Below are 27,289 nucleotides of genomic sequence, written 5' to 3' on the forward strand. Positions count from 1 at the left end.
CCCCAGGGCTCCACTTTGTGGCCAGTTCTCTTCAGTGTTTTTATAAATGATCTGAACACAGGACTTGAACGCATGCTAACAAAGTTTGCAGATGATGCTGCATTAGGAGGAGCTGTTGGCTTCCTTATGATTAGGGAGGCCTTGAAGACTAGCTGTATGGTGAGCTGAGCAAGTGCCGGATTCTGCACCTGGGACAGGACAATTCTAGATACACGTTTAGGCTGGGGGATGACAGGCTGGAGAGTGGCCCTGTGGAAAGGGTTCTGTGGGTCCTGCTGGACAGCAAGTTGAATATGGGACAGCAGCTGGGACAGGGGAGGGTCAGGCTGGGGGTTAGGGAAAGGGTCTGCACCCAGAGGGTGGTCGGGCACTGGGACAGGCTCCCCAGGGATGTGGTCATGGCACTGAGCCTGCCAGAGTTCAAGAAGCATTTGGGCAAGGCTCTCCAAAACATGGTTTGATTTTTAGGTAGTCTTCTGTAGAGCCAGGAGTTGGACTTGGATGATAATTGTGGGTCCCTTCTGACTTGGGTTATTCTATGATTCTATGAAATGTCTACTCCAAATGTTTTCTTTACTATATTTTTTAATGTTATTATGGCTGTAGAGGAAAATACTGAGACATGCAAGTAAGAAATAAAAGAATTCTATATTTTCAAAATGTCATATCTGGAAATAAGAGGATATATGCATAGTTGACTCAGATGATTCAGATTTGACTTGCACCTGACTTGGGGTGAATACCAGGATATCTGACTGGCACTGTTTTTTTGTGTGGAAAGATAGGAGCAATTTCTTGGATTAGACCCAATCCTTTTGCTTTTTCCCTTCAAAGACTTCTACAGGGTGATTTGGGCTTCAAATTCAGGTACCTGCCACCACCGAGTAGTTTAGGAGCCAGCAGGACCCAACTAGCTAATGCAGCACCTTGGGAGTCAGTCTGCTGTCTCTTTTGTGAGAGGAAAACATCTTCTGGGAGGAGCAGAACTGCCTGCCTTCAGGAGATGCATTGTAGCAGCATTGTCCTGAATATCTACTTCTATCCTGGATCAGTTCAAATGTGAAGTTTTATGATGCTTTCTTTTCTTGTTTGTTTTTGAACAATTTTTTTCCATGAAGAAAAGAAGATCTGTTTGACTTAGTCTTTGTTTTTGTTAGAGTTTTCTGCTTTATTGTTGGACCAAAATGCATTTCTGTTACATTTTAGAGGGAAAAGCCTTTTTATAAAAGATGAACTATAGCTATCCTTAAAAAGTATAATAGCAGAAAATGCTAATTTCTTGGGGAACTTCAACATATCAAATTGGAATGGGAAAGGAAGAGTGTACATTTCAAAGCAAGAGAAAAGTTAGGGAGAGGAGAGAGAACAGTGCAAAACAGACTGGGTTTCTTCTGGCATTGTGTTTTGAGATGTTTCTCTTTTTAATCAGGCAAATGACGTATTTGAATTGTGTAGACTCAAAACATGAAGTTACTGGGTTTTTGTTCATGTCAGTCTAAGGAAATAGTGAAGTGATTGAACGTGCTGTGAATTTGCCTGAAGGACTTTATTAAGTCTGAAAAGGCAATGTTTAAAAAATGAGAGATGGGCACAATAAAAAAAAAATAAATAGCATCCTCTTCTTCACCATTGTATAGAACAGTTTCTCGTTAATTTTAAATCAGTAAATTAAGGTAACATTTACTTGGTGTATTGAAAGCTTGGCTGTTCTGACAGTACTAAGTGTGCAATCAGAACTTGATGTAGTCAACAAAATTTAAGCTATACGGGCATATGCGGGGTTGTGGGTTGACCACCACGCTCCCCTGGAAGGTACCCTGTAGTGGAGGAGACTTCACTCCGCATGTAATGGGTAGTAAAAATGCCTTGTCTTGTGGACTGTCACATACTCATTACTTTAAAGGGAAGAAAAGCTTTGTATATCGTGTCCTTGATCTGAGCTGGCAACATATATGACAGAGTAGGCTAAAAAAGTTCACTGAGGGGTTTTATGAGTCATTGTGAGGGTAGGAATGGCTAGAAGCTTTTTTTTCTTAAAAAAAAAAAAAAAAAAAAGAACAAGAGAAAATCTTATTAGCTAAAATTATTTAATATCACAGGCATATAAATAAATCAGACCACATAGTCTTTAGTATGAAAATTCCATTCACAAAATGCAATAAATAATTAAATTAAATGAGACAATTAGTATAAAAATAAAAAATCTTCTCAGGAAAAGTAAATATTACACAGAATTGTATATACCATGCTAAAACACATATTGAAGTGCCTGCAAAGGACACTTATGACCAAAATCATAAATACATTATTAAACCTCCCTGGGAGGTAATGAGCTTTTAGGACTTACTCTATGTACTCAGCTAAAGAAACATACACCGTTTCTGCAAAGAGTGCAGTTAGTACAAAGAGAGTTCATCTGACAAGTAAAAATACATCAAGATTGTTACAGGTCTGAAACTGTGATAACCAGTCCTTCCGACATCGTGGGTTCCTCCTGGGGCATCTTCAGTTCCGCCAGAGACCAGTGTTGAACAAGATAACGTGGTATTGAAGACTGATCCGTCCTTCACTGATTTCACGTTCCTCATTTGGGATTCTAATAGCACACCCCTGAATAATACGCTCAATCTTTCATAGCTTTGACAAATCAAAGAATTAATAGAAGACCTCAACATCATGCAAATCTAAGGGTATTCTAAGTGTACAGAGATTTCCAGAGCGATTGTGCTAATGCTTGGCAGAAGTGGCGTTAACTAAGATCAACAATGATAATGTTGTGATTAATTTTTCCCAATACGTATGTGGACTGAATTATCCAGTAAATATGGTTCCCTCCAACATCTTGGGACAGTCAACTCTAAGTTACATTCGTTACAGCTCCTCCCTATTTTTTTTTCAGTCATATGAATAGCACTGTGATTAAGTTGTTCTACAGGTATAGGAAATGGTCTTAATTTACAAATGAGTATAATAATTTAAAAAAACACAACACCAAGCAACCTTTAACCACTTGGTGTGATAAGTTCCAAGATTAAAAACAGCGGAGCAAGTCACTAAACAGAAGTAGCTACATTACTTACATCATTGCGTGCTGCCTTGTATACAAAAACCCAACAATTGTTTCAGTGTAGGCAGGAGTAACTAATTAGCTTATGATATTCTGGTAAGGCAATTTTAAAGGCTTTTCTCTAATAAGTTGTCTGTCCTGGGTACAAATGCTGCTTCTCAATGCTTTGTAATGATTACTTAGAAATATGTCATGTACAATTTGTGACAGGGCATGCTAATTCTACTTGCATGACAAGAATTCTCACAGGCTTTTTTAGAATATTGGTTTGAATGCACGTTGCGAATTACTGGGAAAAACATTTACAAATAAAAATACATGCTATATACGTGGTACAAAAATAAAGGTCCTTCCATAAATACCTCCCATGAAGTGAATGAGAAGTGCTATTTTATTTGTTGGCTTTCTAGCCAACAACAACAAAACACATTCAACTCCTCTCTCCAATATTTTCCTCAGTTTCTGATCCAAATCAGAAATTAATTTTTTTCCCCTAACTTTCTCTACTTCTCTAAATGCCATTGCAGTAACAGCAGCAGCTTTGCATATTGCTTACCAGTTGGTCATTAAGGGATGTTATGCATAATAAGGTCAGAGAAACAGAGATAAAAGGGTACAGGACACCATTTAAACTGAGTAGCTTAATTCCAAGTGGCAGTTCAGTTTTAGAATATTAATTTTCATGCCGTAATGTGGAAATATGAGATATCATAGAACATTACTCAGAAGAAAAACATTTTTTGGTTTTTGAAACAAAAATATAACAGACAAGCTGGATCAGAATTGTCATCAGCCAGAAACAAGGAGATGCAAGGCAAAAAAAGAATTCACTGTGGAAACTTTGTTCACTCTTGCCCTGAGATCCTCCTCCTTCCTCTCGACATATGTTTTTGAAGAGATGCACGTTTCAGGACAGTGAAAATGTGGAGGCAAAAAAAAGCTTTTTGTATTAGTTTTCCTTTAGGCTAACGTTTGTAGGAATGGAAATGTTTTTATTAGTACCTCATTATTTTTGGAGGTAACTAAGCTTGCAATTTTCCATCATAACACTTAATGTAGTTTTCCAGTTTCCTCTCTATACCACATTTCTACTAAGTAATGAGAAAGTTTGATGAAAGGTTAATTTTAACTGGAAGGCTTTACACTCCCTTCCAAGAACAGTTTCTTGTGGGGCTAATACCTCTTTGGGGGGTAACTTAACAGCTACTTCTCAGCTGGAAGAATCTTGAGGTACAGAGTCATTGCAAGCAGAATATTGTCGTTTATAATTAATGTACTAAGAAATAGTTTTAAGGGCTGTGATACTTGCTTTTATTTAAAAATAGTAATAATTCAGTGCTAGCTCTGGCTAAACTTCCACAGAAATGTTCAAAAAGCATGAAGTGCAAACTGAACTTTCCACATAACAAAAACTTGACAGTTTAAAAAAAAAAAAAAAAAAAAGAAAAAGGCAATTTTAAACCACTAAAAAGAATCAAGAGTAAACAGAAGGAATAGTGTTCTGGTGCATGAATGTAAGTGTAAAATATTCTGAGAAAGAGCAATATGCGTTTGGGCTGCTTTGTTCTGAATAATCATCAGTTACTGTGTTTGTTGGTTCTCTTGCAGTGGCCAGGCATCCAGCCAGTCATGCCCCTGCTGCATTTAGCCTGTTAAATTGAAGGAGCCTAGGTGGAATTCCATCTCCAGAGATGTATTTTTCCACCCAAAATTCTGCATCCCTGCTTGGAGATTCTGGGTTAACAAGTTGAAACCCATGGCAAATGTGCCATTAACTTCAACGTGGAAACAGGTCAGACCCAGACCATACTGTATTATCTGTAAATGTTTTTCCAGTAGTTCTGTGAGAGTTAAATTCAGGGTATTTTTCTCTGGTTAGCTAAGATACAATCTATGAACTTACAAATAAGTTGTGTGTGTGGTATTGTTTTAAATAAGGAAATCAATCAAAGTACTTCTTGAGGCTTCAAAGCCTCTGATCATTTTTTGTTTTGTTTTGTTTTCTTTAAAAAGTTTCAGACACTTCTGTATGATGTTCATTTGAGATGAATGCAAAACTAGAATAGCAGCCATCTCGTGTATATCTAGTTCAGCATAAGGTTATGGTTAAGTCCCTTACGCGAACCTATTTTTGTGAAATTACAATGTAATTTTCACCATAAGGTGAGGCTCTGATCACTTTTAAAATAGCATCTGTCTTATGAATAGCCATCCAAATAAGCCTCCTTAATATTGGGGAGAAGCTCTCACTTACCACACACACACAGCACAGTAGAAATAGAAAATATTTACATTTTTCACGTTGTCTTAAATAGTATAGTGTCTGCCTTAAATAGTAGATTTTCTGTAGCCTTCAGGTCTCATGTGTCCTGTATTACTCCTTGAAAAGCTGTGAAAACAACAGAATGTTAGGAATAATGGAAAATACAGACATCGGTTCTTGTTTACAAAACATCAAAAAACAGACAGAAGGAGTCAACTCTGATTGTTACCTTTTTCATCAACTTTGAGAAGCTCTGCAAAAACTCTTTGGGGGTTTTTTTCTCATAAGATTCACATGTAGACTCACACTGCTGAAATATAAAAAAAAATCATTCCACTTCTAAAGAGCTCATCATAGTCATAAATAATATTTAAAGATTTCCTACTGATCAAGCAGTAATCTTTGTAATCAAAGCCTTTTACAAATGGAAGAGCTGAGAGGCAGGCTATTTCATAAAGGAAAAGAAAATAATAACTACATCTTTAATTCACATTTTTTGCAGTAATCCCAATCCTTTTGTTGTGCATATCACATGATTGCCATTATTAAAGTGCATAGACACCACTGACGGATAGGAACAGAGTGAGTGTCTCTCTTGGAAGTGCAGAAAAATGGATATTTCTAATTTCCAAAGTAATAAAAGACTGATCTGTTTTTCTAACAAGCTTGGCTTTTACAGTTTCACTGCTGTAGGTAGTATTTGTTACAGAAAGTAAGGAGCAATGGTCATGATTATGGGCATTGTCAGGAAATCCTACCTTTCCAGAGTCTTTGAGAATGGGTCTTTTCAAGATGTTAACTGTTTTGATGAACGTAGAATTTACTTGGCTGTTCTTGGGCTGCAATTTCAGTGTGCCCTTCTGGAAGCAGGTCACAGCTGTGAACAGGCACTCGTCCTATGGGCAAGAACACAAGGAATAATTTTAAAATGAATGTTGCAGCATTTTTTCCACACGTGTTACATTGTGATTTATGCTCAAATTTAATTATGCAAGGTATTCATTGAGAAGATTCAACAGTCCTTTAATTGTTTTAAGTTATTTTTAGAAATACAAGAGATCACTGACCTTTGATCTGCCTGTTCTTTGGTAATTGCTCAAGTATTTCCTCATCATATAAATTCCTAAAATCGCCCTTTGAATTTTGATCATTACAATAATTAAAAGAAAGTGCTACTGAAGAGTAGATCCCATATGCAGCAGATTTTCACAAGCATGCATAGGCATGAATATTTTCTTTTAAAAATATTCCTAATCTCTCTCAGGGTTGTTCCTCAATAGTACACCTGAGAATATACTTCTTTTTCCTATTTTTGTGCCATTTCTCGTATTATCTACTTACTAATTAGAACTGACATAGAACTGCATGATTTAAAATGCTACTCAAATATTCTCCCTCAATAGCATGGGACATGGAAGCGCTGAAATTAGTGAGTAATTGTACTGAAGAGAAAAGAGAGAGTGAGGATGAGAGAGAAGACAAGGAGCCAGGCTCCTAGCTCAGATTGTCTTGCCAAATTGCAGGGAATTCAGAGCCATGTTAAACCTGAGTCAAGGCCAGTAAGCATCATCTGTGTCTAACTTGAAAAGAAGCCCTCACTTGGTGTGCTGTATGACGGTGGTGTAATTCTTTTGTTGCTGCTAGTTATCTGGAATTAGAGCAACTGCCTTTTTCCTTTCATGGTGCAGTTGCATATTAATTTGTATGGTGCAAAGACTACAAGCTTTCCAGAACTTCCTTTCCTGTGCAGTGGCTGTTTTCCTCGCTGGGCACACAACTGTGGAAAATACCACCAAAACCAACCTATTGTCAATAGAGAAAGAAAAGCAGTGTTTACTGAAGCCAATTTCTAACATGTTTTCCATTTTCCAAAGAAAGAAACTTTTAGAAATGCTGATTGTGTATATTAGAAAGGCTCCAAAGACATCATCTTTGTTTTGCATACCAACTGCTACCAAAGCTGGGTCTCATCTGGTTTGCTGATGCCACAGCAGTTCACTTGCAAGGACAAGGCAACCTCCATTTATGTTGCCTATAGCAAATGTTAATAGCAACGTCTTATACTGGTTATATATATATATATATTACATATATTTATATATTTTATTTTTATTAAAAACCAGACATTTATGTTTGTTTCAGGTTTTTTACCGTAACCAGACTTGCTTACTGGAAAAAAAACAACACTCTTTTTAAAAGAGATCGATTTTCCAGCTGAAACTGAAAACATTTTGTGCCTCATCCGTGATGAGCTGAGAAACCAGCATTTCTCATATATGCTGCTTTTTTTTTCTCTTTTGCTGAGTTAACAGTTAACTGTAAGCAGGCCGACAGTCAGAGGGCCACAAGGATTGCATTTTGTTTGCCTTGCAATGGATTAAGCACTTTGATGAAGAGGCATTCAAAACACGGGCTGCTGGTGATGTCTGAGGGGCGCTAGGTAAACATGCAAAACAGCTGTCAGGGAGGATTTGCAGAAATGCTCTGCGCGAGACTCTGAACTGTACAGCATACCCTGAAGAGCCTGCACTTCCTGAACCAGCAACCAGCGGGGTTAGAGCCAGAGCTGTCACCAGCAGCAGATCGTATTCTCCCTCCTGTCTTGAACCAGTTCAGTCTCAAGACTAATTTCTCGACCTCAGCATGTTTTCTCCTGACTTGATGTCCCCTATGGTTTTATTCTCACCTCCTAATGTATTTTCTGATAATTTCACACTTGAGTGTACAGCTAAGTGCTGTGGGTTTGAAGTGAGGCTATCAGTCCACACACAGAAAGATCAAGGAAGTCAAAACAAATAGTGATAAACCACTAAATGTTCGATGTTATAAAAGGTAGCCGTCTTCCTGCATATTCAAGGCTACATTCAAAACTGGCATAAGCAGCTTGCCATATAAACAATATTTTGAGATTTGAAATACAGTTACACGAAAGACTTTTTGTTAAATACAGTTTTGTATGTTCAGGTGTAATTGTACCCAGTTACCTAGTTATGAGTACAACTTTGGCACACCACAACTCATAGATAAGCATTTGGACAACTCAGCAAATGCAAATTTCGCCCTGCAGAATTAAAACTTTATTAATATGATTGCTGGTAATTCCTACTGTTAGCTTTTCATCAGAGATCAAACCTCTGTTGCACTGAGTACCTTCCAATACCTGAACTTGTTATCTCCTATATTTTATGATGAAAGTACTCAGGACCTCCCAGAGGCAGCCTGTAAAGCCCTAAGCTGCAAATGAATTGTTGTCTTCCTTCCTGAGGTGACCATGTTTTTGAGAGAGAGAAAAAAAAACACTGATAAAGCGATTAGTCACTGGCTCTATTTGCTTGTGTCGGAGGTAGCAGCAAACTCTGCAGTGAAATGACAGCTAATTATCTGATTCTTTTCACTTTGACACTACAAGTTAGAAAGAGTGTTAATGAAAAAAACTAGCAATTAGCTAGGGTGCATTACATTTTTGCATTGCAGTTGTTTCTAGCAATGAGTTGTTTCTAGCAATCTTTTTGGTCATACTTCTCTGTGCTTTTGGCAAGTAAAAAACGTGCCCAACTGTAAACCCTTGGAGGAGGCTAATGAAACCCGTGTGAAATGAGGTGAGTTTTTTTCCTTTCTTCTTTATTTTACACGAAAGTGTAAAGCCCTGCATAAATAGCTTTATACTCTGCGAGTTGTTTTTTTTAATGACTACACGTACTGAATACTTTTATATGTCCATCAAAATTGCTTGCTTGCTAAAGTAGTTGTCAGTGCCCTAAGACAGCAGATAACAGGAGAAGTATTAAACTGTATCAGCTGTGGCTAGTGTTGGACCTTCGTTGCATGTTTGGGATTATCGAAAGAAGGCAGAATGCATTTAGTTTCTAATTGGTTTTAGTATTAAAATATAAACTGTTAGACATAAACACACTTTCTATGACTCTAATGTAGCTTACCAAGAAGTTCCTAGCTTTGGGTTACACCAAATATCACCATTAAAAAGTGTCTAAGTAAATAATGTGTACAAAAAGGGGTCTATGAAGACCTGTTGTTGTTCTTTTAACTAGTCATAATGTAAAGAGAATACTTGCAGAATGCACTTTTTCTCCTGTTCTACATGATAGCACAACCCTTGCCCACAAGCAGTCTCACAGCAGCCACTGGGACTGCATGCAAGGAAGCACTATGCAATACGGTTTTATGGTGGGAAGGAAAGGGGGCTCCCTTTAGGCTCCATGCAGCGATAATACCAATGTGGTTGGAGCTCATGGTAGCTGGAGGCACTTCCTCTCCCCAAAACTGCGTCCCCAAGAGCATTGCAAGTTATATAGGTCTTGTTTGAATCTCCTGCTCTTATCAGTGAATAAAAGGAATATGTACAAATTGGAATCTGTGGGTGTTCTAGAATACACAGAGTGTAGTAACCTACTAATAAAGATTGCATAATATAAACGCTTCAGACATTAAAAACCCAGGAATAAGAAACTTTTATCAAAGTGTTTTCAAACTAGCTTGCATTAAGAGTTCTAGGTCAGAGATACTTAAAAGAAGACATCTGCCATTTGTCAGTGGAATTAACCAATACAAAATAAATTTGATATAATTAAAAGGAAATGTTAAAGCAGGCTCACCACAGGGTTTTCTGGTGTATGCAGCAATTCAGCATCCTACAATGAAAAACAAATCTAAGTTAGAAAAGTTTAACATTGCAGTAGTATCCCTCAAAAGTTACATTCTAAGCAGTATCTAATGCTTGAAAATAATTTCAGTATTAGGACTAATAGTTTGCTTACCTTATCTTTCACTACATCTTTTAACTGATCAATTGTCTTTAGAAGCTGTTTGTATTTCATTGCTTTATGTGGAGTTGCAGTCAGAACCATACTGGAACAGAAGAAGAGCATACAGAAAATAATCATCCTCTCCATAGTGCTGAGTTCTGTTTTAAAATGTGTTAGAAGCAAAGTTGTGCTATCCAAGATGAATGCTTGAGCTTCAGCTATGTTCAGGTATGCTGCATGTCTACCTATATATTGCTCCTTGCTGGAGATGTAAAACCCACCCATTTCAGTTTGGAAAGCTTTGTAGAATGGATTAATGAGTAACCTTTTTTTCTTTTCCATTGGCTAGGTGTATGTATGCGAGCTCGTGCGTAGGGGGCAGGGATTGATGGAGTGAATGAAAATGTGCCCCATCTGCACATTGGACAGGAAAAAAAGAGAAAAGGGTGAATTCCCATTTTCGCTTTGAGTCAAGAAATGAACGTAGTAAAAAGTAGGTACTTAGAAACCACAGACCCAGGTAAACAAAGATTCTGCATTTTTTTCCTGCTTCTTGCAGCAATGAACCTCTCCAATCCAACTGAATCTCCATTTCATGCTGATGAAATATGGCAGGACTTCTTTTAGCAATTTTAATGTAATTTTTCCTACTTTATAGCTTCAAAGGATGTGTAGCTTGTTCCCCTGTCTGTGAACTGCCACTTTTACATTCGTGCTTGGTTTCTGCGACAACTGTGAGGAAAAGCTCATTTTAGCATTTAAGGGAGCTGAAGTGTGCTTTATACATGTATTTACTTCAGACTAATTCCAGATATTTTAATAGCATTTTAGAGAGTGTGTCCATTGGGGTGTGAAAAGCATTTGCAGGAGTCTGAGCTCAAGGAGATGCATTGCCATTGGAGAGGTCAATCCCTATACCATGCCCATTCCTCAGATGGAAATGCTGCTGGAGGAATAGGGGCTAAATCCCAGTGAGTCCCTCAGGACGTTATCATTTTGTGGCTGTCAGTAGACCAGTGGTTATGGCAGCTAGATGCTCAGTTAGGTTTGCCACAGTTAGGCTTGAGGTTAGTTTTGCAACTTTATGCCACCCTTTCAATGCAGATGTGATAGTGAGACCAGAGAACTCTCTTGAGAATGTAGAAGTGCTTTTGTTTGGTGTGAAATCCATTAAAAATACATACTGCACAAAATTTAAAGCCAGAATAAAACCATCAGAATGATCTAAGAAATAAAGCATACTCCTGTGATTTTCTTCAAAATTAATTCCTATTGTAATTAAGTACATAGGCTGCTTTTGAGGAAGTAGTTTTGAGATTATTACTTGAAAAATGATGCATTAATGACAGGATTTTTTTTCCAACAAATGCTGGTAAGGAATGCTCTCTTATGGGGACTTCCACAGATGTCTCCTTTCTCAATGAGTTCCGTGGAAGTTTAAGGTATTTGAGGGTATTCTTCTCAAATGCTTTTTTTTTTTTTTTAATTTTATTTTTTAATTTTATTTTTTTAGATCAGTTTCCTCCAGCCCAAGCCTAATTTTTGTCACTCTCACTGAGCTGCCCTGTTCTCAGAAGGGATCTGAGTGGGCACTAGGGACTTAGTGTTCTGCAACCTCTAGGAATCAGATGGTTTCAAGATCACTGTTCCTAATATTTCATCAGAAGAAAGAAAAATGACTTTAAATGACTATTATGTATTATCGCTAATAAATGGTTGTAAACACTGTGGTATGACCATTGAAAGGTTTGTATATAGAACTAGTAGAAGGCAGATAGAGTCACCTGGCACCTTCACGAAAGTGAATAAAAAGGTGCTTAAGTGTCCTAAATCTTGAGCTCTGGAAGTCCAGAGATTCCTTGTGGCTGTGGAGATGCCTTACAAAGGCATCAGTGTACGGACTTGAATTTAATGTTGTCTTTACCTAGAATGCTTGTCCGTGTAATAAACTAGCATTGTGTAAAATGCTTCTGTGTTCACCTGTCCGGTGAATCTGGGCAGTCAAGTGAGATGACTTATTTCTGGCTGTCCATGTCAAAATGATCATTTCACCTGGTGAGAGACTAACCTGGCATGCTTAGGTGAGTTTGTCTTCTGTATATGTATGATTATTCACTGCACACTCTTTCTGTGCTTAAGTTATTTATGATCTTTAAGAAACTAGATAGCTTAAAGGAATAGATTTTATAGGTGTATATGTGTCTACACAAATGCACTCACGCTCTCCAGTATGCATGTACAAAATCTCTCCTGGTGAAAGGGGTAGCTAATCACACCTGACAGAACAGAAATCCTGAAGAATGAGAACAGAAACAAGAAAGGAGAAAAATTTTCTTCTGTCACATAGTCTAAAATTTAATTTCTTGAAGAAAAAGTAGTGCAATTATTTTTTGCATGTGTGGTGGTTTTACTCAGGTGGGCAGCCGAGCTCCACCACAACCGCTCTCTCACTCCCCCTCTCCTCAAAAAGGAAGGGGGAGAAAATACAACACAGAGAACTCGAGGTTTGAGATGAGAAAGGTTTAATTAAAGGGAAAGGGAATGGGGAGGAAAAACAGAAACAAAAGAAACAACCAGTCCGCGTGGAAGCACAGAGAGAGAAAAAATTATTCTCTACTTCCCATCAGCGAGCAGTGTTCGGCCACGTCCTGGGAAGCAGGGCGTCAAACGCGTAGTGGTTGTTCAGGAGGAACAGCCCCCTCCCCCACGAGAGCCCCCGATTTTATTGCTGAGTGTGACATCAGGCGTTATGGAATATCCCTTTGGTTGGTTTAGGTCAGCTGCCCCAGCAATGTCCCCTCCCCATCACTTGCCCACCCCCAGCCTGCTGGCTTCTGCGGGCTTGGAAGGAGTCCTGGTGCTGTGCCAGCACTACGCAGCAATAGACACAACACTGGAGTGATATCAGTGCTGTTCCAGCTACGAGTGCAGAGTACAGCACTGTGTGGGCTGCTGCAGGGAAAGGTGACTCCAACTCAGACAGACCCAACAGAAGCATGTCCCTTTTGAGGGATGTACTTTGAAATCATTTTAGATAAGCAGCCCAGCTGGACTGTGAAGTGGAGGGTGTGTCTCAGGTTTTATTCCAAAGTTATATTAATTTGTAGATAAGGTTCAGTAATGGAAGTCAGCAGCAATAAAGAGATTTTGTTTGATAAACCATGAATGTATTTCCCTTTTCCCCATTTTATTCATGTGAAGCATTGTAGGGTAAGTTTTTTTTTTTTTTGTTTTGTTTTGTTTTTTTTTTAATCTGTCGTTCAACATCTCTGTAAAGCTGCTGAGGGGATGGAGAGATGACTTCTGATAGTGTTTTTACGTGAAGGTGGTACTTAAGGCTGCTCCTCTTTACCATAACTGAACTTTCATCTTCATTTGTAGGTTATCAACATGCATTGTATTCTCAGTCCAGGTTTTGACTTTGCCATTAGGAGTGTTAATAGTAAAGGAGCAGGCTGGTGGAAATGCCTGCTGCTGCTTTTTGTTGTCAGGCGTTCAGCTTTGAATTCTTTTGAGGAGTTCCTTTGAACCCAGCTACTGTAGGTGATAGTGTTAGCCCTGGCTACTCTGGTTTTATGCAGCTGTATGTGACTGACAGGTTGGAAGCTTTCCATTTGGATGTAGGATCGCCTCTGTTAGCCATATCCTCATTAGATGGTTGGCAATTACCCATGCAGAGATGCTCCTGCAGAGTCTGCATTAACCAGGCAACTTCAGGGCTACTCACAAACTTTGGTTAGTGCTCTCCTTATATTTTCAGAAACGCAGAGCTTAAAGGGACAACATTGAGGGCATCAGCTCCTGTCCCCTGCCATGACAATACATCATAATTATTTAACAGTTGTGTTTACCTCTGTGGCTGGTGTGTAATTTCTCTGTATTTAGCTCAAGAGCTTTCACGTTTCCAGCCTAAATGCACTGACTGTTAGTTTGGCCTCTTCGTTTTTTACACTGATGCTGTCCTTCAGCGTAAGTCATTTTCTCCCCTGCCCGATGCTTCCTCATTTGCTCAGCTTAGAGAGAGCAGTCATACTCTCTTTGACTCCGAGCTAGACAAAACAAGGTTGGTTAGTGTACCTTTCCCCAGACATCCCATCAGTTCTGCCCTGCACACCTCCACTTCATCTTTCTTCATTGGAATGGCAGATGTTATTCTGGATGAGATCCCAACATCTCATTGTGCAGTAGCTATAATATTTTATCATACCAGCTAGAAATGTTTCACCTGTTATGGACTAATGTTGTATTTTTGTTGGTCCTTGGTGGTTCGCTGGACAAGAGTAATGCACAGCTGCATTCTGGATATTGCTGTGTCTCAGGGAGTCAGTTCCAGATGCTGGTCCTGACCTTTACAGTCACGTTTAACAAGATCCTACAGCTCTATAGTAGAATCATACCTGTGTAGCTAACAGCCATTTTAATCTTCATCTTTTGTGTTTTCCCAAAATTGTAATAATTAGGGATCTAATGCACTGATCAGGTCTTAAAATGCTGCTGTTTCTGGAGATAAAATATGAATAACAAAAACAATGAGATAATTGTGAGGCTCAACAGTTTTCTAGCCTGGATGGTCCTGAGATGCTGTTGCTTTAGGAAAGACAGAAGTTTTAAAGGTAGGCAAAATCAGATTTAAATTCGCTGAACCAAGCTCAGGTATGATGAGAACTGTTATAAAATTCACTCTTTGTTTTGAGGAGATTGTGTCATTGCAAGGTTCTTCTTTTAGCAAAGCTGTGTTGTTGGGCAGTGGCTATCCCCTGATGTTTAGGTTTACTTAATGGTTTGCAAACTAAGGGAGAACCCTGCTGATGGCTGGCAGGTTGTGCATACTGTTTTTGTATGGCACTGCACTGTAAAAGGCACTTTATGGTATTAGAGATGACATTTTTTAATGTGAAAGGTAGATGGTGGTGAAGATGAGTGCGTATTTTACCATGAAACCTTCTGTGTGAAGGGATGTCTGTACCACAAGAGCAGTGGCTGTTTGTGCAGCAGGTAGGAAGTGAAGCATTCTCTCTTTCTACCCAGAAGCATCACAGAAATACCTCATTCATTTGCTGTTCCAGCAGGATAATCTGTGGTTTTGTTGGAGGCATACTGGTGAGATGACTCTATCTGAAATAACACTCAATTAAATCCATTATGTAGTAAATCAGTTCTAAAGCTGGCAGAGCCATTAGAGTGGGAAGCTAACCAACAGGTATTTGGTAACGTGGTAGCAGGTGCTGGCATATCATTTCCCTAAAACCCTATAGGCTTCTGTCTTGGGTTAGAGGCTGTAAGAGCACAGTAAATGCTTGAAGAAAGGCACCTGACAGAGAAAGTGAAATACAAGGACAAAGAACTTCCTTTCTGTCTAGGCAGTGGAGAAAACTCCTTGATATCCCTCTTATCAGATAAGAGCAAGCAACCTGCTTTTTGCATACGTCACTTCTCTTTTGTGGCTTAGGAACATGCTGAGTCAAACAACGACACTCTCGCTCACACCATCGCTTGCCTGGCCCTGGAGGGCTGGCTGCAGAGTGGAAATCTCCCATCCTTGGCCCACGAGGCTGTCTTCCTCTTTCCTCTTTGCGACATTGCCACTCCACACCCAAGTGCTGAATGAAAGCCCAGTTCCCCCACCCACATTTTCCTTTACAGTGTAGCTGAATGGAGGCTTTTCCCATAGCTTAGTCATTGCTATGGCTCAGCCAAAAAAGAAGCCTGTAACTCACAGGGCTGCTTTCAAAGAATTTTTGTAACCCGTGTATGTGCCATTTCATGTAGGTGCTGTCTGCGACATGGGAGGAATGTAGGAAAGCAAGGGGAGAGAGTTATGCTGGAAAATGAGTGACTTGGAAGAGGACCTCTGTATATAAGATCAAGGAAAACTATTTTTCAAAGTATTTCTGACAGCTCTGCAAGTCCATTCTGCCATCTCTAAATCTTATTTTCTTATTTGTAGCTTTTGTATAATTCTTCTGTCTTAGCCTTGCTTAGAAAAGAGGAAAGCAAACCACCAAAAGCAGGGAAAAAATATTACTAACTCCAATTTTTATTTACTATATAAATCAGAATAATTACAACTCTGAGTGTGGTGCATAGACACAGCAAAATTAACAGACTACATATAGCACTATAAAACCACCAAGATTCTCCATAATGCTTCTCCACAGTTACGTTATAAGCAATTTCTAATCCATGTTGAGGTGGGCTTAACGCTGGCTAATAAAAGGTCCCATGCAGCAGATGAAGGAATTAGAGGAATAAACAGAACAGCTCTTACAGGAGATTGTGAATTTCTGTCCTGAAAGAACGTGTCAGACGTGGAAGGAATGCCAAGCAAGAGCTTTTATTATGGAATATCCTTCTTATATCATGGAAGGGAGATTACATTGAGCTGAGTGTTCAAGACAATTTCTGGTTGCTGGAAAGCAAGGAAAGGAGTACAACAAGCACCCACCTGGCTGGGTTATAAAATAAAATCATAGAATTCATCACTGACAAGTCAAATTAAAGTATCTGTATTGTATTCCATCTCTTCCGTGCTTATGAACACTAAAAGAACAAAATCACTCTCTTATTCTCCTGTTTGTGATGAGAAATACAGTTAAACTTCCATTGCTATACTTGCCCAACCAGATCAAACTCAGGAGCAAGAAATTCCCCAAATGCATGGAATGTCTTCCACGCGGGGACTAAATATGAGACCCTGCTAGCCCCAGCACTGGTGTCTTTGAACTAATATAAGAAGATGGACAGCTGGAGCACACCTAGTTTGCAGCCCTGAAGCCAAAAAACTATTATATCTGAAAATATTTGTTTTTTCAAAGCCAAAGGCCATTGAGATGAGAAAGATATGACCTGCTATATCGTACAGAGAAATCACTGGACAGGTTTCTGCTGTCTGCAGAGAACTTCTGTGAGCGTCAAGGAAGCCCCCTATCAGCAGTTTGTGGTGGGAGCTGTGAGCTGGTACCTAGGCACTGTGGGCATGCCCGCGTTCAGCCTCCAGCTATTTCCAGATTTAAAAATCATTATTTTACATTTCTGGTTGCAAACATTGCCAACATCAACATTATAATCTGTGGTTCTCAATTGCAGCTAAGGCTGAGATACAATGCCACGTAACAGAAAAGAGGCAGTGTAAGAATGAAAGAGACTTGGTGGATGGAAAGTAGAACCAGCTTTCAAGAACAGGCAAAATCTTTCTGAATATAGTACAGCCCTGCTCAGGGTTTTATCTAGGCTTTGGAAACTGCTTCAGCTAGTGAAGATGCAAGAGAAATGCAAAGCTGTTTGCAAATGTTCCTATGCTGCCTCGTTTGCTTTGTACAAGGCATTATTGTCTTAGTTCGCCCTTGTTCAGCAAAAGTGGGTGACTGCCTATAAAGCAGAACAGCATAATGTTAACAGTAAGTGTATACATGTTAAATACCAGGTGCATCTTGCTCCTAGGTCAGCCCAGTGATGATTGTTATCCACATAATCTTCTTGATGTATTTGCAGCCTTATCAATTCACAATGACAAGCTGTATTGAGAAGACAGCCCGTTGACATCCAGAGCCCGAGACAAGCCTGGGCCAGCTATGCACAGAACGAGATTTTCAGAAGAACCATCCTTTGGTGGCCGCACGCTTGCAAGTCTTCCTCTTAATGTTGGAGCAGCCTCCAACCTGCCAGGTCACACCTTTCCCTGCATGTAGGGTGGAAGGAGCCTTGCTGGGTCACTGAGTCTAGGCTTCTGCCAGTGCAGGCATCCACGTCATATAGTCCCTTTCACATCTCAGCAAAAAGCTCCTGCATGGGGCATTATCACTTCAATCTTCGTAACGATAAGAGATTAAAGCTTTTTTCTGTGCTTCTGCTGTGCTCCAGCTTTTCTTGGGCAATTTCATTTTTATTTACAGTGCTACTGATGATCTTTGCCCGTTACTGAAGGACAGCCAGTTTCAGAAGACAAGGCAACAATTCATAGGAAATCAAGATTCTGCAGTTTCTTGAACAATTTGAGGGCAGGAGGTAGATCTTTGGCTTAAGGACACAGGTGTAAGTAGAAGTAGTGGCAAAAAAAGAGAAAAGTCAATGTTCCTCTTTGGTATTGCAACACTGGATTCTCCTGCAGCTCTGCTGCTTGGTGGCATTGCACTGTGGATCTCTAGGTCTTCTCAGGAAGCGTGGTCAAGCAGCACGCAATCTTTCTACCACAGAACTGCTCTCTGTATGTAACGCATTTCCTGACAACTCCACTAAGAGACAGCATGGCCTGCAGTGTGAAAAGCAGTGATGTGGTAGCACTGAAACCCAGAAGTAAATGTCATGTTCATTCAAAGTGTTCAGAAAGAAAAATCAAAAGAGATAAATGCAGATGTTGGACAGTGAATGGAGGAAGCAGAATGACACGATACAAAATGCTGCCTTTGTTCATTCATTAACGCTAACAAAGAGAGAGAACACAAGTTAGAAGAGAGATGCTTTGATGTTACAGTGTCAATGCTACCAAACAAGTTAAAACCAAACCATTACAGGTTCAAGATGGACAAGTCTGGTACAGATTATGCTGCAGTCTCTGGCAACATGTGACATGCATAACTACTGCTCTGGCTTTTGGACATCCCTATAGCCTGACATGCTTTGCATAGTGATCAGCATGACATTACAGCCTGTGCTTCAGTATCAAAATGAAAGGTTTGTTATGGATTATTTTGGAAGTCACTCTCCAGGTTTAGTGAGGCTGCTGTGCTGGTGCAGGATCTCTGCAGCAGTACCACTGCTCCCCTCTTACATGGTCTGGAGCAAACGATGGGGCACAGATGGTGAGGGACTATGGCCTCTTCTCTCTCCTCCCCAGCAAATCTGCACTGAATTTTACCTTCCTTACAGATATATTCTACATTAAGTTATCTTTAAAATCAAATGCAGCTTTTCACTTTTTATTATGTTTTACCTTTGGGCATGTCTTGGTAGAAGCAGATGACTGAGTACTGCTTTTATTTCTAGCTAGTTTCACTTTCTGGTTCTCATGTATAACCAAAATATTGCTGTCTTTTGATTGAACCACTCTTCATATATGTACAAATGTTTACATGCATGCTCAGTTGCTGGTAGAAGTATTTAATGATAAAGCTGGTTTAAAGTTCTGTAAACTCATTAACATTGTTCTCCTGCCGCGGTTTTTGTTTCCCAGGCCCAGGAACTGTCCTGTCATACCATGCTAGGGCGCTTCTGTGGTACAGCAAGATCTGGTGAGGGCAGAGCAGCAGCGTGAGAATGCACTGGAGGATGTGGTCTACCTTCCCTTGAAGTGACTCCACGTACCAGCTTGCAGACCAGCTTCTACGTACACCACTGCGATGAGTGCTGCAAGCCACTGGATCAGCCATCAGATGACGCTTACACTTCAGCTCCTGCAGCAGAACAGACACTTCAGTGTCATGCTGTGTAGCCAAAGGGAAGGCTGAGGCCAGAGCCACCTCTGAAAATCTCTGGATGTAATAATGCAAGTGCTTTCTTCAGCAGCAAAGCAGTTTAAAGAACTTGCTACTCCAGGTCACCACCACTGTTGTGGCTCTGCATCACAGTGTATCGCACCGTCAGGAGCCTCTGTTAAGGCTGCTAGGATCAATGAAATGATCCAGGTTAAAAATCCCTCTTGGAAACAGCTTGAGAGTTTGTTTTGCTTTGTTTTAACCAGAATCATTTCACTATCAATTCTACTTTCTCCTTAGCACAACTGGCAGATTTACAAACACCAGTGAGTTGCTAGAAGTCAGAAACTCCTCTTCTGCTGGCTCTGTTGCTGATCAAAACCATGGATCGCCTACGCAACAAGTACCTCCTCAGCACACAAGTCTGAGGGGGCCGGTGGGTATCACTGAGCAACAGCATTCCAGGAACAGCGCTTCAGTGCCAGTGCAAAAGGAATTAAGTCCTTTAGCTGTGGCTGAAATATGGTTTCTGACAGAATCATTTCAAGGAAGAGGATTTAGGAAACATTAAACTCTGCAAACTGGTCTCTATTTAAAACTTGCAGGTAAAAATTTCTCACTCAGGCAGGTATTGTTGGTTTGCTGATTTTTAATTTTATTTTTTTTTCCCTTTTGCAGTTATACCAATAAAGTCTCCAATGTGGTTGCAACTATACTGATCTAGAATTATATAGAATAGAATTACTAGAGTAGAATTGAATTATTATCTGTATATAGTCCAGAATGCTAACTGTCCTGTTTCTTATCCATGAGTTACTCTGTAAATATAACGCACCTTTTTATGACTTCATACTTAAACAATAAAATAGCAGATTTATTTACAGGAGGTTAGGGAATGCTTAGAGCTAACTGCCTCATACAGTCCTTAACAGATAGAACTGAAATGCAGTGTCTCTGAAATAAAAAGCTTCTCTCACTAAACTTTTTCAGAAGCCTTTCTCTCTGCCTTCATCTATAACCAGACATATATAACAGACATGAATGTATGTGCCTGCATCCCCAGATACATCTTTCATATGCACACATAAAGAAATGTAAAAAGCTACACAGCACAGTTGCTTTGCATAATGAGTTTCATTTTTTTTCACAGGTCAGCACCTTAAGCGAACCTTGGAAAAACTATTGTGTGATCAGTCATCGCACTGAAGCAGCAGCACCCGTTCGGTAAAGGCAGTCTTGGATAAAAAGCTGAATGCTGTGGTTTCAGTGACTTATCGTTGAAACCTTGTGGTTTCTGTGTAGGAGGTTGTACAAGCTGGACACGTTTGACATCCTTGTTTCTGAGCTGTGAAATCTGTACATCTAATTTATGAAAATTATCTCTGGTTTAATTTTATTCTTTTTTTTTTTTTTTTTTTAATGAAGTCAACATATTTTCCCTGCATTCAGTGGAAACAATAATGGAAATGTTTTAAGATATGCTGTGAACCTGTTTTGACCTTAAAAGGGAGGAGAATCAAGATTTTCTTGATTACAATTAAGGTCTAAGAAGGAAATAAAAATTAAATACAGGGAGTTGGGGGTGAGAAGAAAGTATTTTTCAAGCGTGGAGATAAATAGATAAATTAGCTGTGGGAAGTCACATAGACATTATGAAACAAAATTCTCCCAAGTTGAGAACATGATTTGGAAAAAAAAAAATATATATATAATTTAGAATAAAACATAGTACCAGTACTATTTAGGATAACCTGCAATATCTGTGGGCTTCCAGATGGTCTAAACACACTAGTAAATTTATAGGCAAGGCAAATGCAAGACTAACGGTTCTGCAGCAGAAGCAGTTGAAATCACACATACACAAACAAAATTCATCACTAGATCAGTTAATGAGCTTTTTTCTTTCCCAGCTAGTTTAATGCTAATTCCTGTGAATCGATCCAGTTCTTTGCCAGTTGAAGTGCCCTAATGTTGGTGCAAAGGACAAAGCAGGTATACACAGCTCGAACTGGAAGGAGAGGAAAACATATTTCTTGGCGTCTCTGTGTTGTGTAGCTGTAGAAGAAACACGCCATGTCTGCATTGCCGAACTGGAATTGTGAGAGTCACAGACCCACCTGCATCCCCGTCTCTTCCTTACTTGTCTGCTGCCTTCTGCTCTGGATCTACAATCATGTAAATCCCCAGAAAGCTGAGCTGTGGCAGTAATGGATACCCAAGTCTGTAATATTGGCATATCATGTTCCCTTCTCTGTCAGGAGCAACAGAACCACATGGACTAACAGCAAGTTTTGCCTCTGTCAGGTAAGTTCCCAGAAGCACAGACTCCATTCCCTGTGCCCAAACACGGTAAGTGAATCTATGGAAATGTATTCAAAACGATCAAAAACCTGAGCAAAGAACTATTTTCTGAATAGAAAGCAAATATGAAGAAAAAGAAAATGCAAGGTACAAAACAAAGTTTCTCGCTAAAATGTAAAAAAAAAAAAAATTGACTACCTAGGTGAAAAATAACTACTCAGTGCATTTGTGGGAGTACAAAAATCTGTCTGGAAGCATTAGTCAGAGATTATATAATACTTCTGCGTAAGCAGAGATTGAAAGTGTGACCACTCACTATCAATTCACTTCAGGGAGGACTGGCAAGATTCATAGTACTAATTTTAAGTAATTTCTATATTGAAACATCAATAGAAAACAATAGATTTTGATTGGTCCTGGTCATTGCTCCTCCTGATAGACCTGTTCCTTTTCATAAAGGAAAAAAAAAAGTTTTAATATTGTGCTGTTCACTGGAAAATGTCTTGTCCTGCTTGTGTTTCTTTCCAGAAACCTGAGTCAGTAATTGTTGTAGCTACAGCAACAGATAATTATACAATAAAATAATAAAATTACGATCTAGTTACTTTTCTGTATGAATGATGTTTTTACTGCCTGCTATTTATGTGCAGACTTAACACTTGACACAGCGCTCCTTGAGCAAACAGTGCTATTTGTCTGAACTAACTTACGGGAAACAGAGAAAAATGAGAATGCACTGAAGACACTAGTCCAAATCAGTGGAGGCTATAGAAGATAATATTTTCCCACATTATTATTTCAAATGTGGAAAATGCAGACAACCAAGGAAGAACTATCTTTTGAGCGTCCAAAATTTACTCAGGTGCAATATGTTAAGATTCACTATTCCTCTCCATATATCTGGATTTGCAGTCCACATCCTGTTACTCTGATTATCACAAGGATTACACAACTACTTTGTAATTGAACTCGAGCAAAAACTGTGTATTCCTGTTAACTCTTTTGCTGTGTAACTAAGCCTACAGTTCTTCAGATGCTTGGTTGGCAGCATTTTGAGGTGGTTTCTTAGCCACTTCACTACCTTTCCACTTGCCTCTGGAGCTGCCATCCTCCTACCCTACCTGCCTGTTGCTGGCAGTGATGCACCAGTGCTGCACACCTGCACCAGGCATGTCTCTCCCTCCCGGGACTGTCAAGTATGTAGGGCGCTGTGGAAAAGAAGCAGCAGCTTACATCTCCCCTTCATCAGACTTCATCCCTCAGTGTTGAGGACCTAGCTCAAAAGCCACAGGAGGCTTTTTTTCCCCCCTCTTTCCAGTGCCAGCCACCCACCAGCTTTGCATTTGCCTTTCAGGGAACAAACTCACTCACTGATGCAGCCAGAACTGAGCCGTGCTCTGGTAGGGAGCTGTTAGACAGAACCAGCCATCCCAGTGATCTGGGCCTTCCCAGCGAGAGGTGCTTTTACCAGCTGAGGAATGAATGCTGCTGTAGGCCATGGGCAAAGGACTGAGGTAACAGTGGAAACCCAACTTGGTGTTTTTTTGTTTGTTTGTTTTTAACTTTTTTGAGGGTATTTTTCGTTACCTCACAGCCTAGAAGGCTACACCTCTTCTGTCATCTTCTTCCCCCTTTTCGGGGTACTCATTTTAACTCTGATCGTTCTGGCCATTTGATTTAGGAGGGCAGTTGTCTCTGCACCACTGGGCATGGAGGGCTGTGGCAGCAGCAGGGAAGAGAAGGAGAGGGTGGATGTGACAGTGTCCTAACCAGCCTTTACCTTCTACCCAGACCTCCATCTACTGCTGTCAGCTGCAGCTGCGTATGTGCCTGTAGCCCAACCACAGCCAAAACAGAATCATAGAACTATGGAACAGCTCCAGATGGAAGTGACCTTAAAGATCATCTAGTCCCAATCCCCCAGCCATTGGCAGGGACGCCACCCACTAGATTGGGTTGCCCAGGGCCTTGTCCAACCTGGCCTTGAACACCTCCAGGGATGGGGCATCCACAGCTTCTCTGTGAGCAACCTGTTCCAGGGCCTCACCACCTCTGCAAATAAAATATTAAGAGCTTAAATCAGTAGGAAGCTTGCATTAGACTGCTCAGAGAGTGCACAGGCAACAGTACAGTTAGCCACACCGCCTTGGTCTTCTGTAGTTGTGTGTCTATGTGATGCACCACACAGTAAGGAAATATTGATTGAACTCCAGAGTCTGCAAAATAATTGTATTTGATGTTGCTGCACAATGGGTGACAACACGAAGGGAAGTGGAAACACTAAAGCTGAGAACTCTCTGCTTATGTTCAAAGGAGAATGTCAGAAACGGCCTGAAGGAAGAAAGGAGACAAAGATGCAATTTCCAAAACAGTAACTGGAGATCAAAGAGACTGACGACGTTCTTTCAGATCGCTGTTTGTGGCGGAGCTGCAGGAGAAGATTAAAGACCAACATTATTTTGGAGTATTTCTGCGTACTGCAGAAAGCAGTGAGCCCTGTAGCTTTCCTCCTGGTTCTCTTCTTGCCATTGCCCTCTGCATTTTCTGAGTTGGCCATGCTAAGTTTTTCTGAGAGAAAAGCCACCATTCACTTCACTTAAATTATCTTTAATTGACCAAAGATTGAACTATTTTACCTTCTGACACAATCACATGCCATGGAAACTCTCTTTACTCATTCCCTGACCTGCCTCGATTTCTCCTTTATTGCTAGATCTGTTTTGATGCTTTTAAGGATCAAACAAAACATGTTTTCCCTCTTACCTCTGTACTTCAGCATTTTCTCTTTGATTTTATTGATTTTTCCAATTTCTGTCAAAACTAATAAATTGAAACAGCAAAATATTTCATGCTGACACTGTTATGTGAGCATTTCAGTCTTCTGTTTATAATATTTCATTCTGAAGTCTTGTTTGTAATTGGTTTTAAAACCTAGGAAGGAAATCTTTCTTCTTAGTCTGATGCAGAATTGTCAGCCTGAAGGGAGCTTTTTTTGCTTGATCATCTCAGTAACTGCAGCGTGATCTGTGCCCCTGCAAGTATTTTCTGGTAAACAAAACCACCTTTTTTTGGGTGACCAGCCTAACATTTACCAGTCATTATCTGTCTTTCTCAGGTCTTTCTGATAGAATACACACGCCCGGTGGCTCTGAAACATAGCTGTGCTTGCTTTATTTCTTCACAAGTGGGACACAGTGCTACAGTTGTATGCAGTGGGCAATCAGTACTCCAGAAAATGAAGGACAAAGAAGTAACTGCTTACGTGTGCAAGGAAAATTTCACCTTCAGCATATACAAACTCAGAAATGAGTCCTTACCCTCACAATTTTAGGTTAATTGGGAAACTCTGTGCGGGGGGCCCTTTACCCTAACCACCCGTGTGTATCTTCTTAGGTCTGGGGGCTGGACAAAAGGCAATGTCCTCCTACTTCAGTGATGCTTATTTGTTTCTAATAAGGCCAGAGCATGTTTCATTGACGTACCAGACCAGGTTAGGGAATCTGGACTTGCCAGTTGTTATGACAGGTAGTTATTTCCTTTTTTTTGTTTCTTCCTTTAGAAGAAATTAAATTGTGTGCCTTTTGGAATGTGATGTGTCTTTAGATCTAACCTGCTCACTGATGTTTACAGAAAGGCAAATTTCACTTTTTTACTTTCAAACATCAATAGTCAAGATAAGCCAATATTTTATTTGGTAAAAGCTTACCTCCTTATTCAGGTAAAACATTGTTCAGTATCATTTAACATCTCCTGTAAGTTCAGTGGAAGATGTCCTAATACAGGTTGATGTGGACTGCTGTGCCACGCTAGTTCTGTGGGCCTGCACAGCACTCTTTGTGCACAGTGGAGAGGGTATATAAGAGCTTTATTTATCTATTAATGATTCCTGTTTTAACCACTGATCAGAAAGGCCAGGCTGGGCACTGGAAGCACAGCGAGCGCCGTGGCTGCGCTTTGCTCCGGGCTTCTTCCAAAGAATCTGTACTCCTGCCCTGCCCTTCCTGAAGGAGTCCAGGGCAGGCCACAATACGGGGCTCTCAAGGCTTGGTTGAGCCTCTAACCCAGCTCTGTATTTCTTCAGTATAAAGGAAATATCCCAAACTAGAATATGAACCAAGCTTTCTCTAAGACTGCTATTGTGCATTGGTACGAACAAGACCAGATGGTAGTAAGAGAGAGACATTACACTGGTATGAATCAGAGCACCCTGAGTCCACCTCTCCATCAGTTCTCAGTCTAGTACTGAGAAAGCTTTTCAGGTCTGATTAGTCATTTGTGTTAAGTGCAATAAATGCCAGAGAAACTAATAAAAAAAACACCAAACATCTCAGTAAGTGTGAGGCATAGCTGCTCTCTAGTGGACTTGTGAATAGTGTCAGCAGTGTAAAGACAGTTAACATCCCCAGAAGATAACCATGTAGGTGCTTCTGCTGGGTGACAGAAAGATGAAAACTTCCTACGCATCCTTGCTGTCTCTCACCTCCTTATGTAGCTGACTTACACCAGGGTTACTGTGAAGAGTGCAAAAGCAACTTAAAAAAAATGCGTAGTGTCCAGTGCTGTGGTGAGTTATATTTCATTAAGCATGTGTTTCACTTGCAGGAGCCAGTGCTACCGTTTAGCATCATGCAAGAGTGGCAGATATCTTACAGCTAAGGAAAACTCATGTATCAGAAAAGGTGAGCAGGTGGGCAAAGTACACGTGTTTATTTCCTTGTGCTAATGCTGTACAGAAAGCAAGCAGAGAAGAAGGGAATTACCCAGTGCATGTAGGACTTCGACATTTGGGAAGGTGAGGTCTTCATGGGGTGCAACGTGGCATTTCTGCTCCTGACCTCTGCAGTAGCAGCTTCACTGGCTCAGTGCTTGGGTGGCTCCCCTCTAGATGTCAAGGAATTCTCCTATGTCTACCAAATGCTCCCAGAATGACTCTGCTGCCTGTATTTGATTTCTTGATGGGCAGTCCCTGAAAGAATTTCAGAACTAATCTATTGGTTGCATTCCTTTATTGCAGTAACTTCAGCAGCAGTCAGTGTCAGGGCTCATGAGCAGCCTTGCAGTAACTTAGGGTCCAAACAATGTAATTGAAACCCACTGAAGGTTTATGGATTTGCCTGAAAACAAACAAACAAACAAATTAAAAATACAGTCTTTAATATGAGCAAAATGATGTGTATGACAAGTAAGCCAACGTAGTTTTTTTACATTTGCAAGAAGGTTTGCTTACGATGTAGGACATATTTCACAAATAGCTTTAGAAATAACCTGGACATCCCATTTCTTAGATTTCAATGTACATTACTGAGAAAAGTAATCCCACCATAAAGAAGTCTAGCAAAGTGTTGAAGAAATTAAAAAAAAAAATCTGTTATGAAGTTTGCACTTAACTGTTTGTGTATGTTAACTTTACCTTTAATAACAAGGTATTTTGGTGCAGTGCTAAATACGCTGTATTTGGAGTTTTATTACCTAATTCAATTTTGAA

The 27,289-nt window shown here is 40.0% G+C and overlaps 1 protein-coding gene across 3 annotated transcripts; it reads right to left on the reverse strand.

Moving 5' to 3' along the window:
- Positions 1 to 4,750: 4,750 nt before the first annotated feature.
- Positions 4,751 to 10,240, reverse strand: IL21 (interleukin 21). Of its 3 annotated transcripts, XM_068680665.1 has the most exons (5): positions 10,106 to 10,240; positions 9,944 to 9,979; positions 6,089 to 6,226; positions 5,560 to 5,640; positions 4,751 to 5,456 (listed from the first exon to the last, which is right to left on the reverse strand). In XM_068680665.1, the coding sequence occupies exons 1-5, from the start codon at positions 10,238 to 10,240 to the stop codon at positions 5,442 to 5,444; spliced, it is 405 nt and encodes a 134-aa protein (XP_068536766.1). In that variant the 3' UTR covers positions 4,751 to 5,441. The 3 variants fall into 3 exon arrangements, with proteins under 3 accessions (XP_068536766.1, XP_068536765.1, XP_068536764.1); XM_068680664.1 differs by having other exon boundaries at positions 4,855 to 5,640; XM_068680663.1 differs by lacking the exons at positions 4,751 to 5,456; positions 5,560 to 5,640 and having other exon boundaries at positions 5,686 to 6,226.
- Positions 10,241 to 27,289: the final 17,049 nt, after the last annotated feature.

The sequence above is a fragment of the Anas acuta genome, chromosome 4, assembly GCF_963932015.1.
Source record: "Anas acuta chromosome 4, bAnaAcu1.1, whole genome shotgun sequence".
NCBI classification, from domain to species: Eukaryota; Metazoa; Chordata; class Aves; order Anseriformes; family Anatidae; genus Anas; species Anas acuta.

Coding starts and splice junctions, on each gene's coding strand:
- IL21 (XM_068680663.1), bottom strand. CDS start 10,240: ATGGAGAGGATGATTATTTTCTGTATGCTCTTCTTCTGTTCCAGTATG. Junction 9,980..10,105: donor AAGATGTAGTGAAAGATAAG/GTAAGCAAACTA, acceptor TTTTCATTGTAG/GATGCTGAATTGCTGCATAC. Junction 6,227..9,943: donor ATACACCAGAAAACCCTGTG/GTGAGCCTGCTT, acceptor TCTTGCCCATAG/GACGAGTGCCTGTTCACAGC.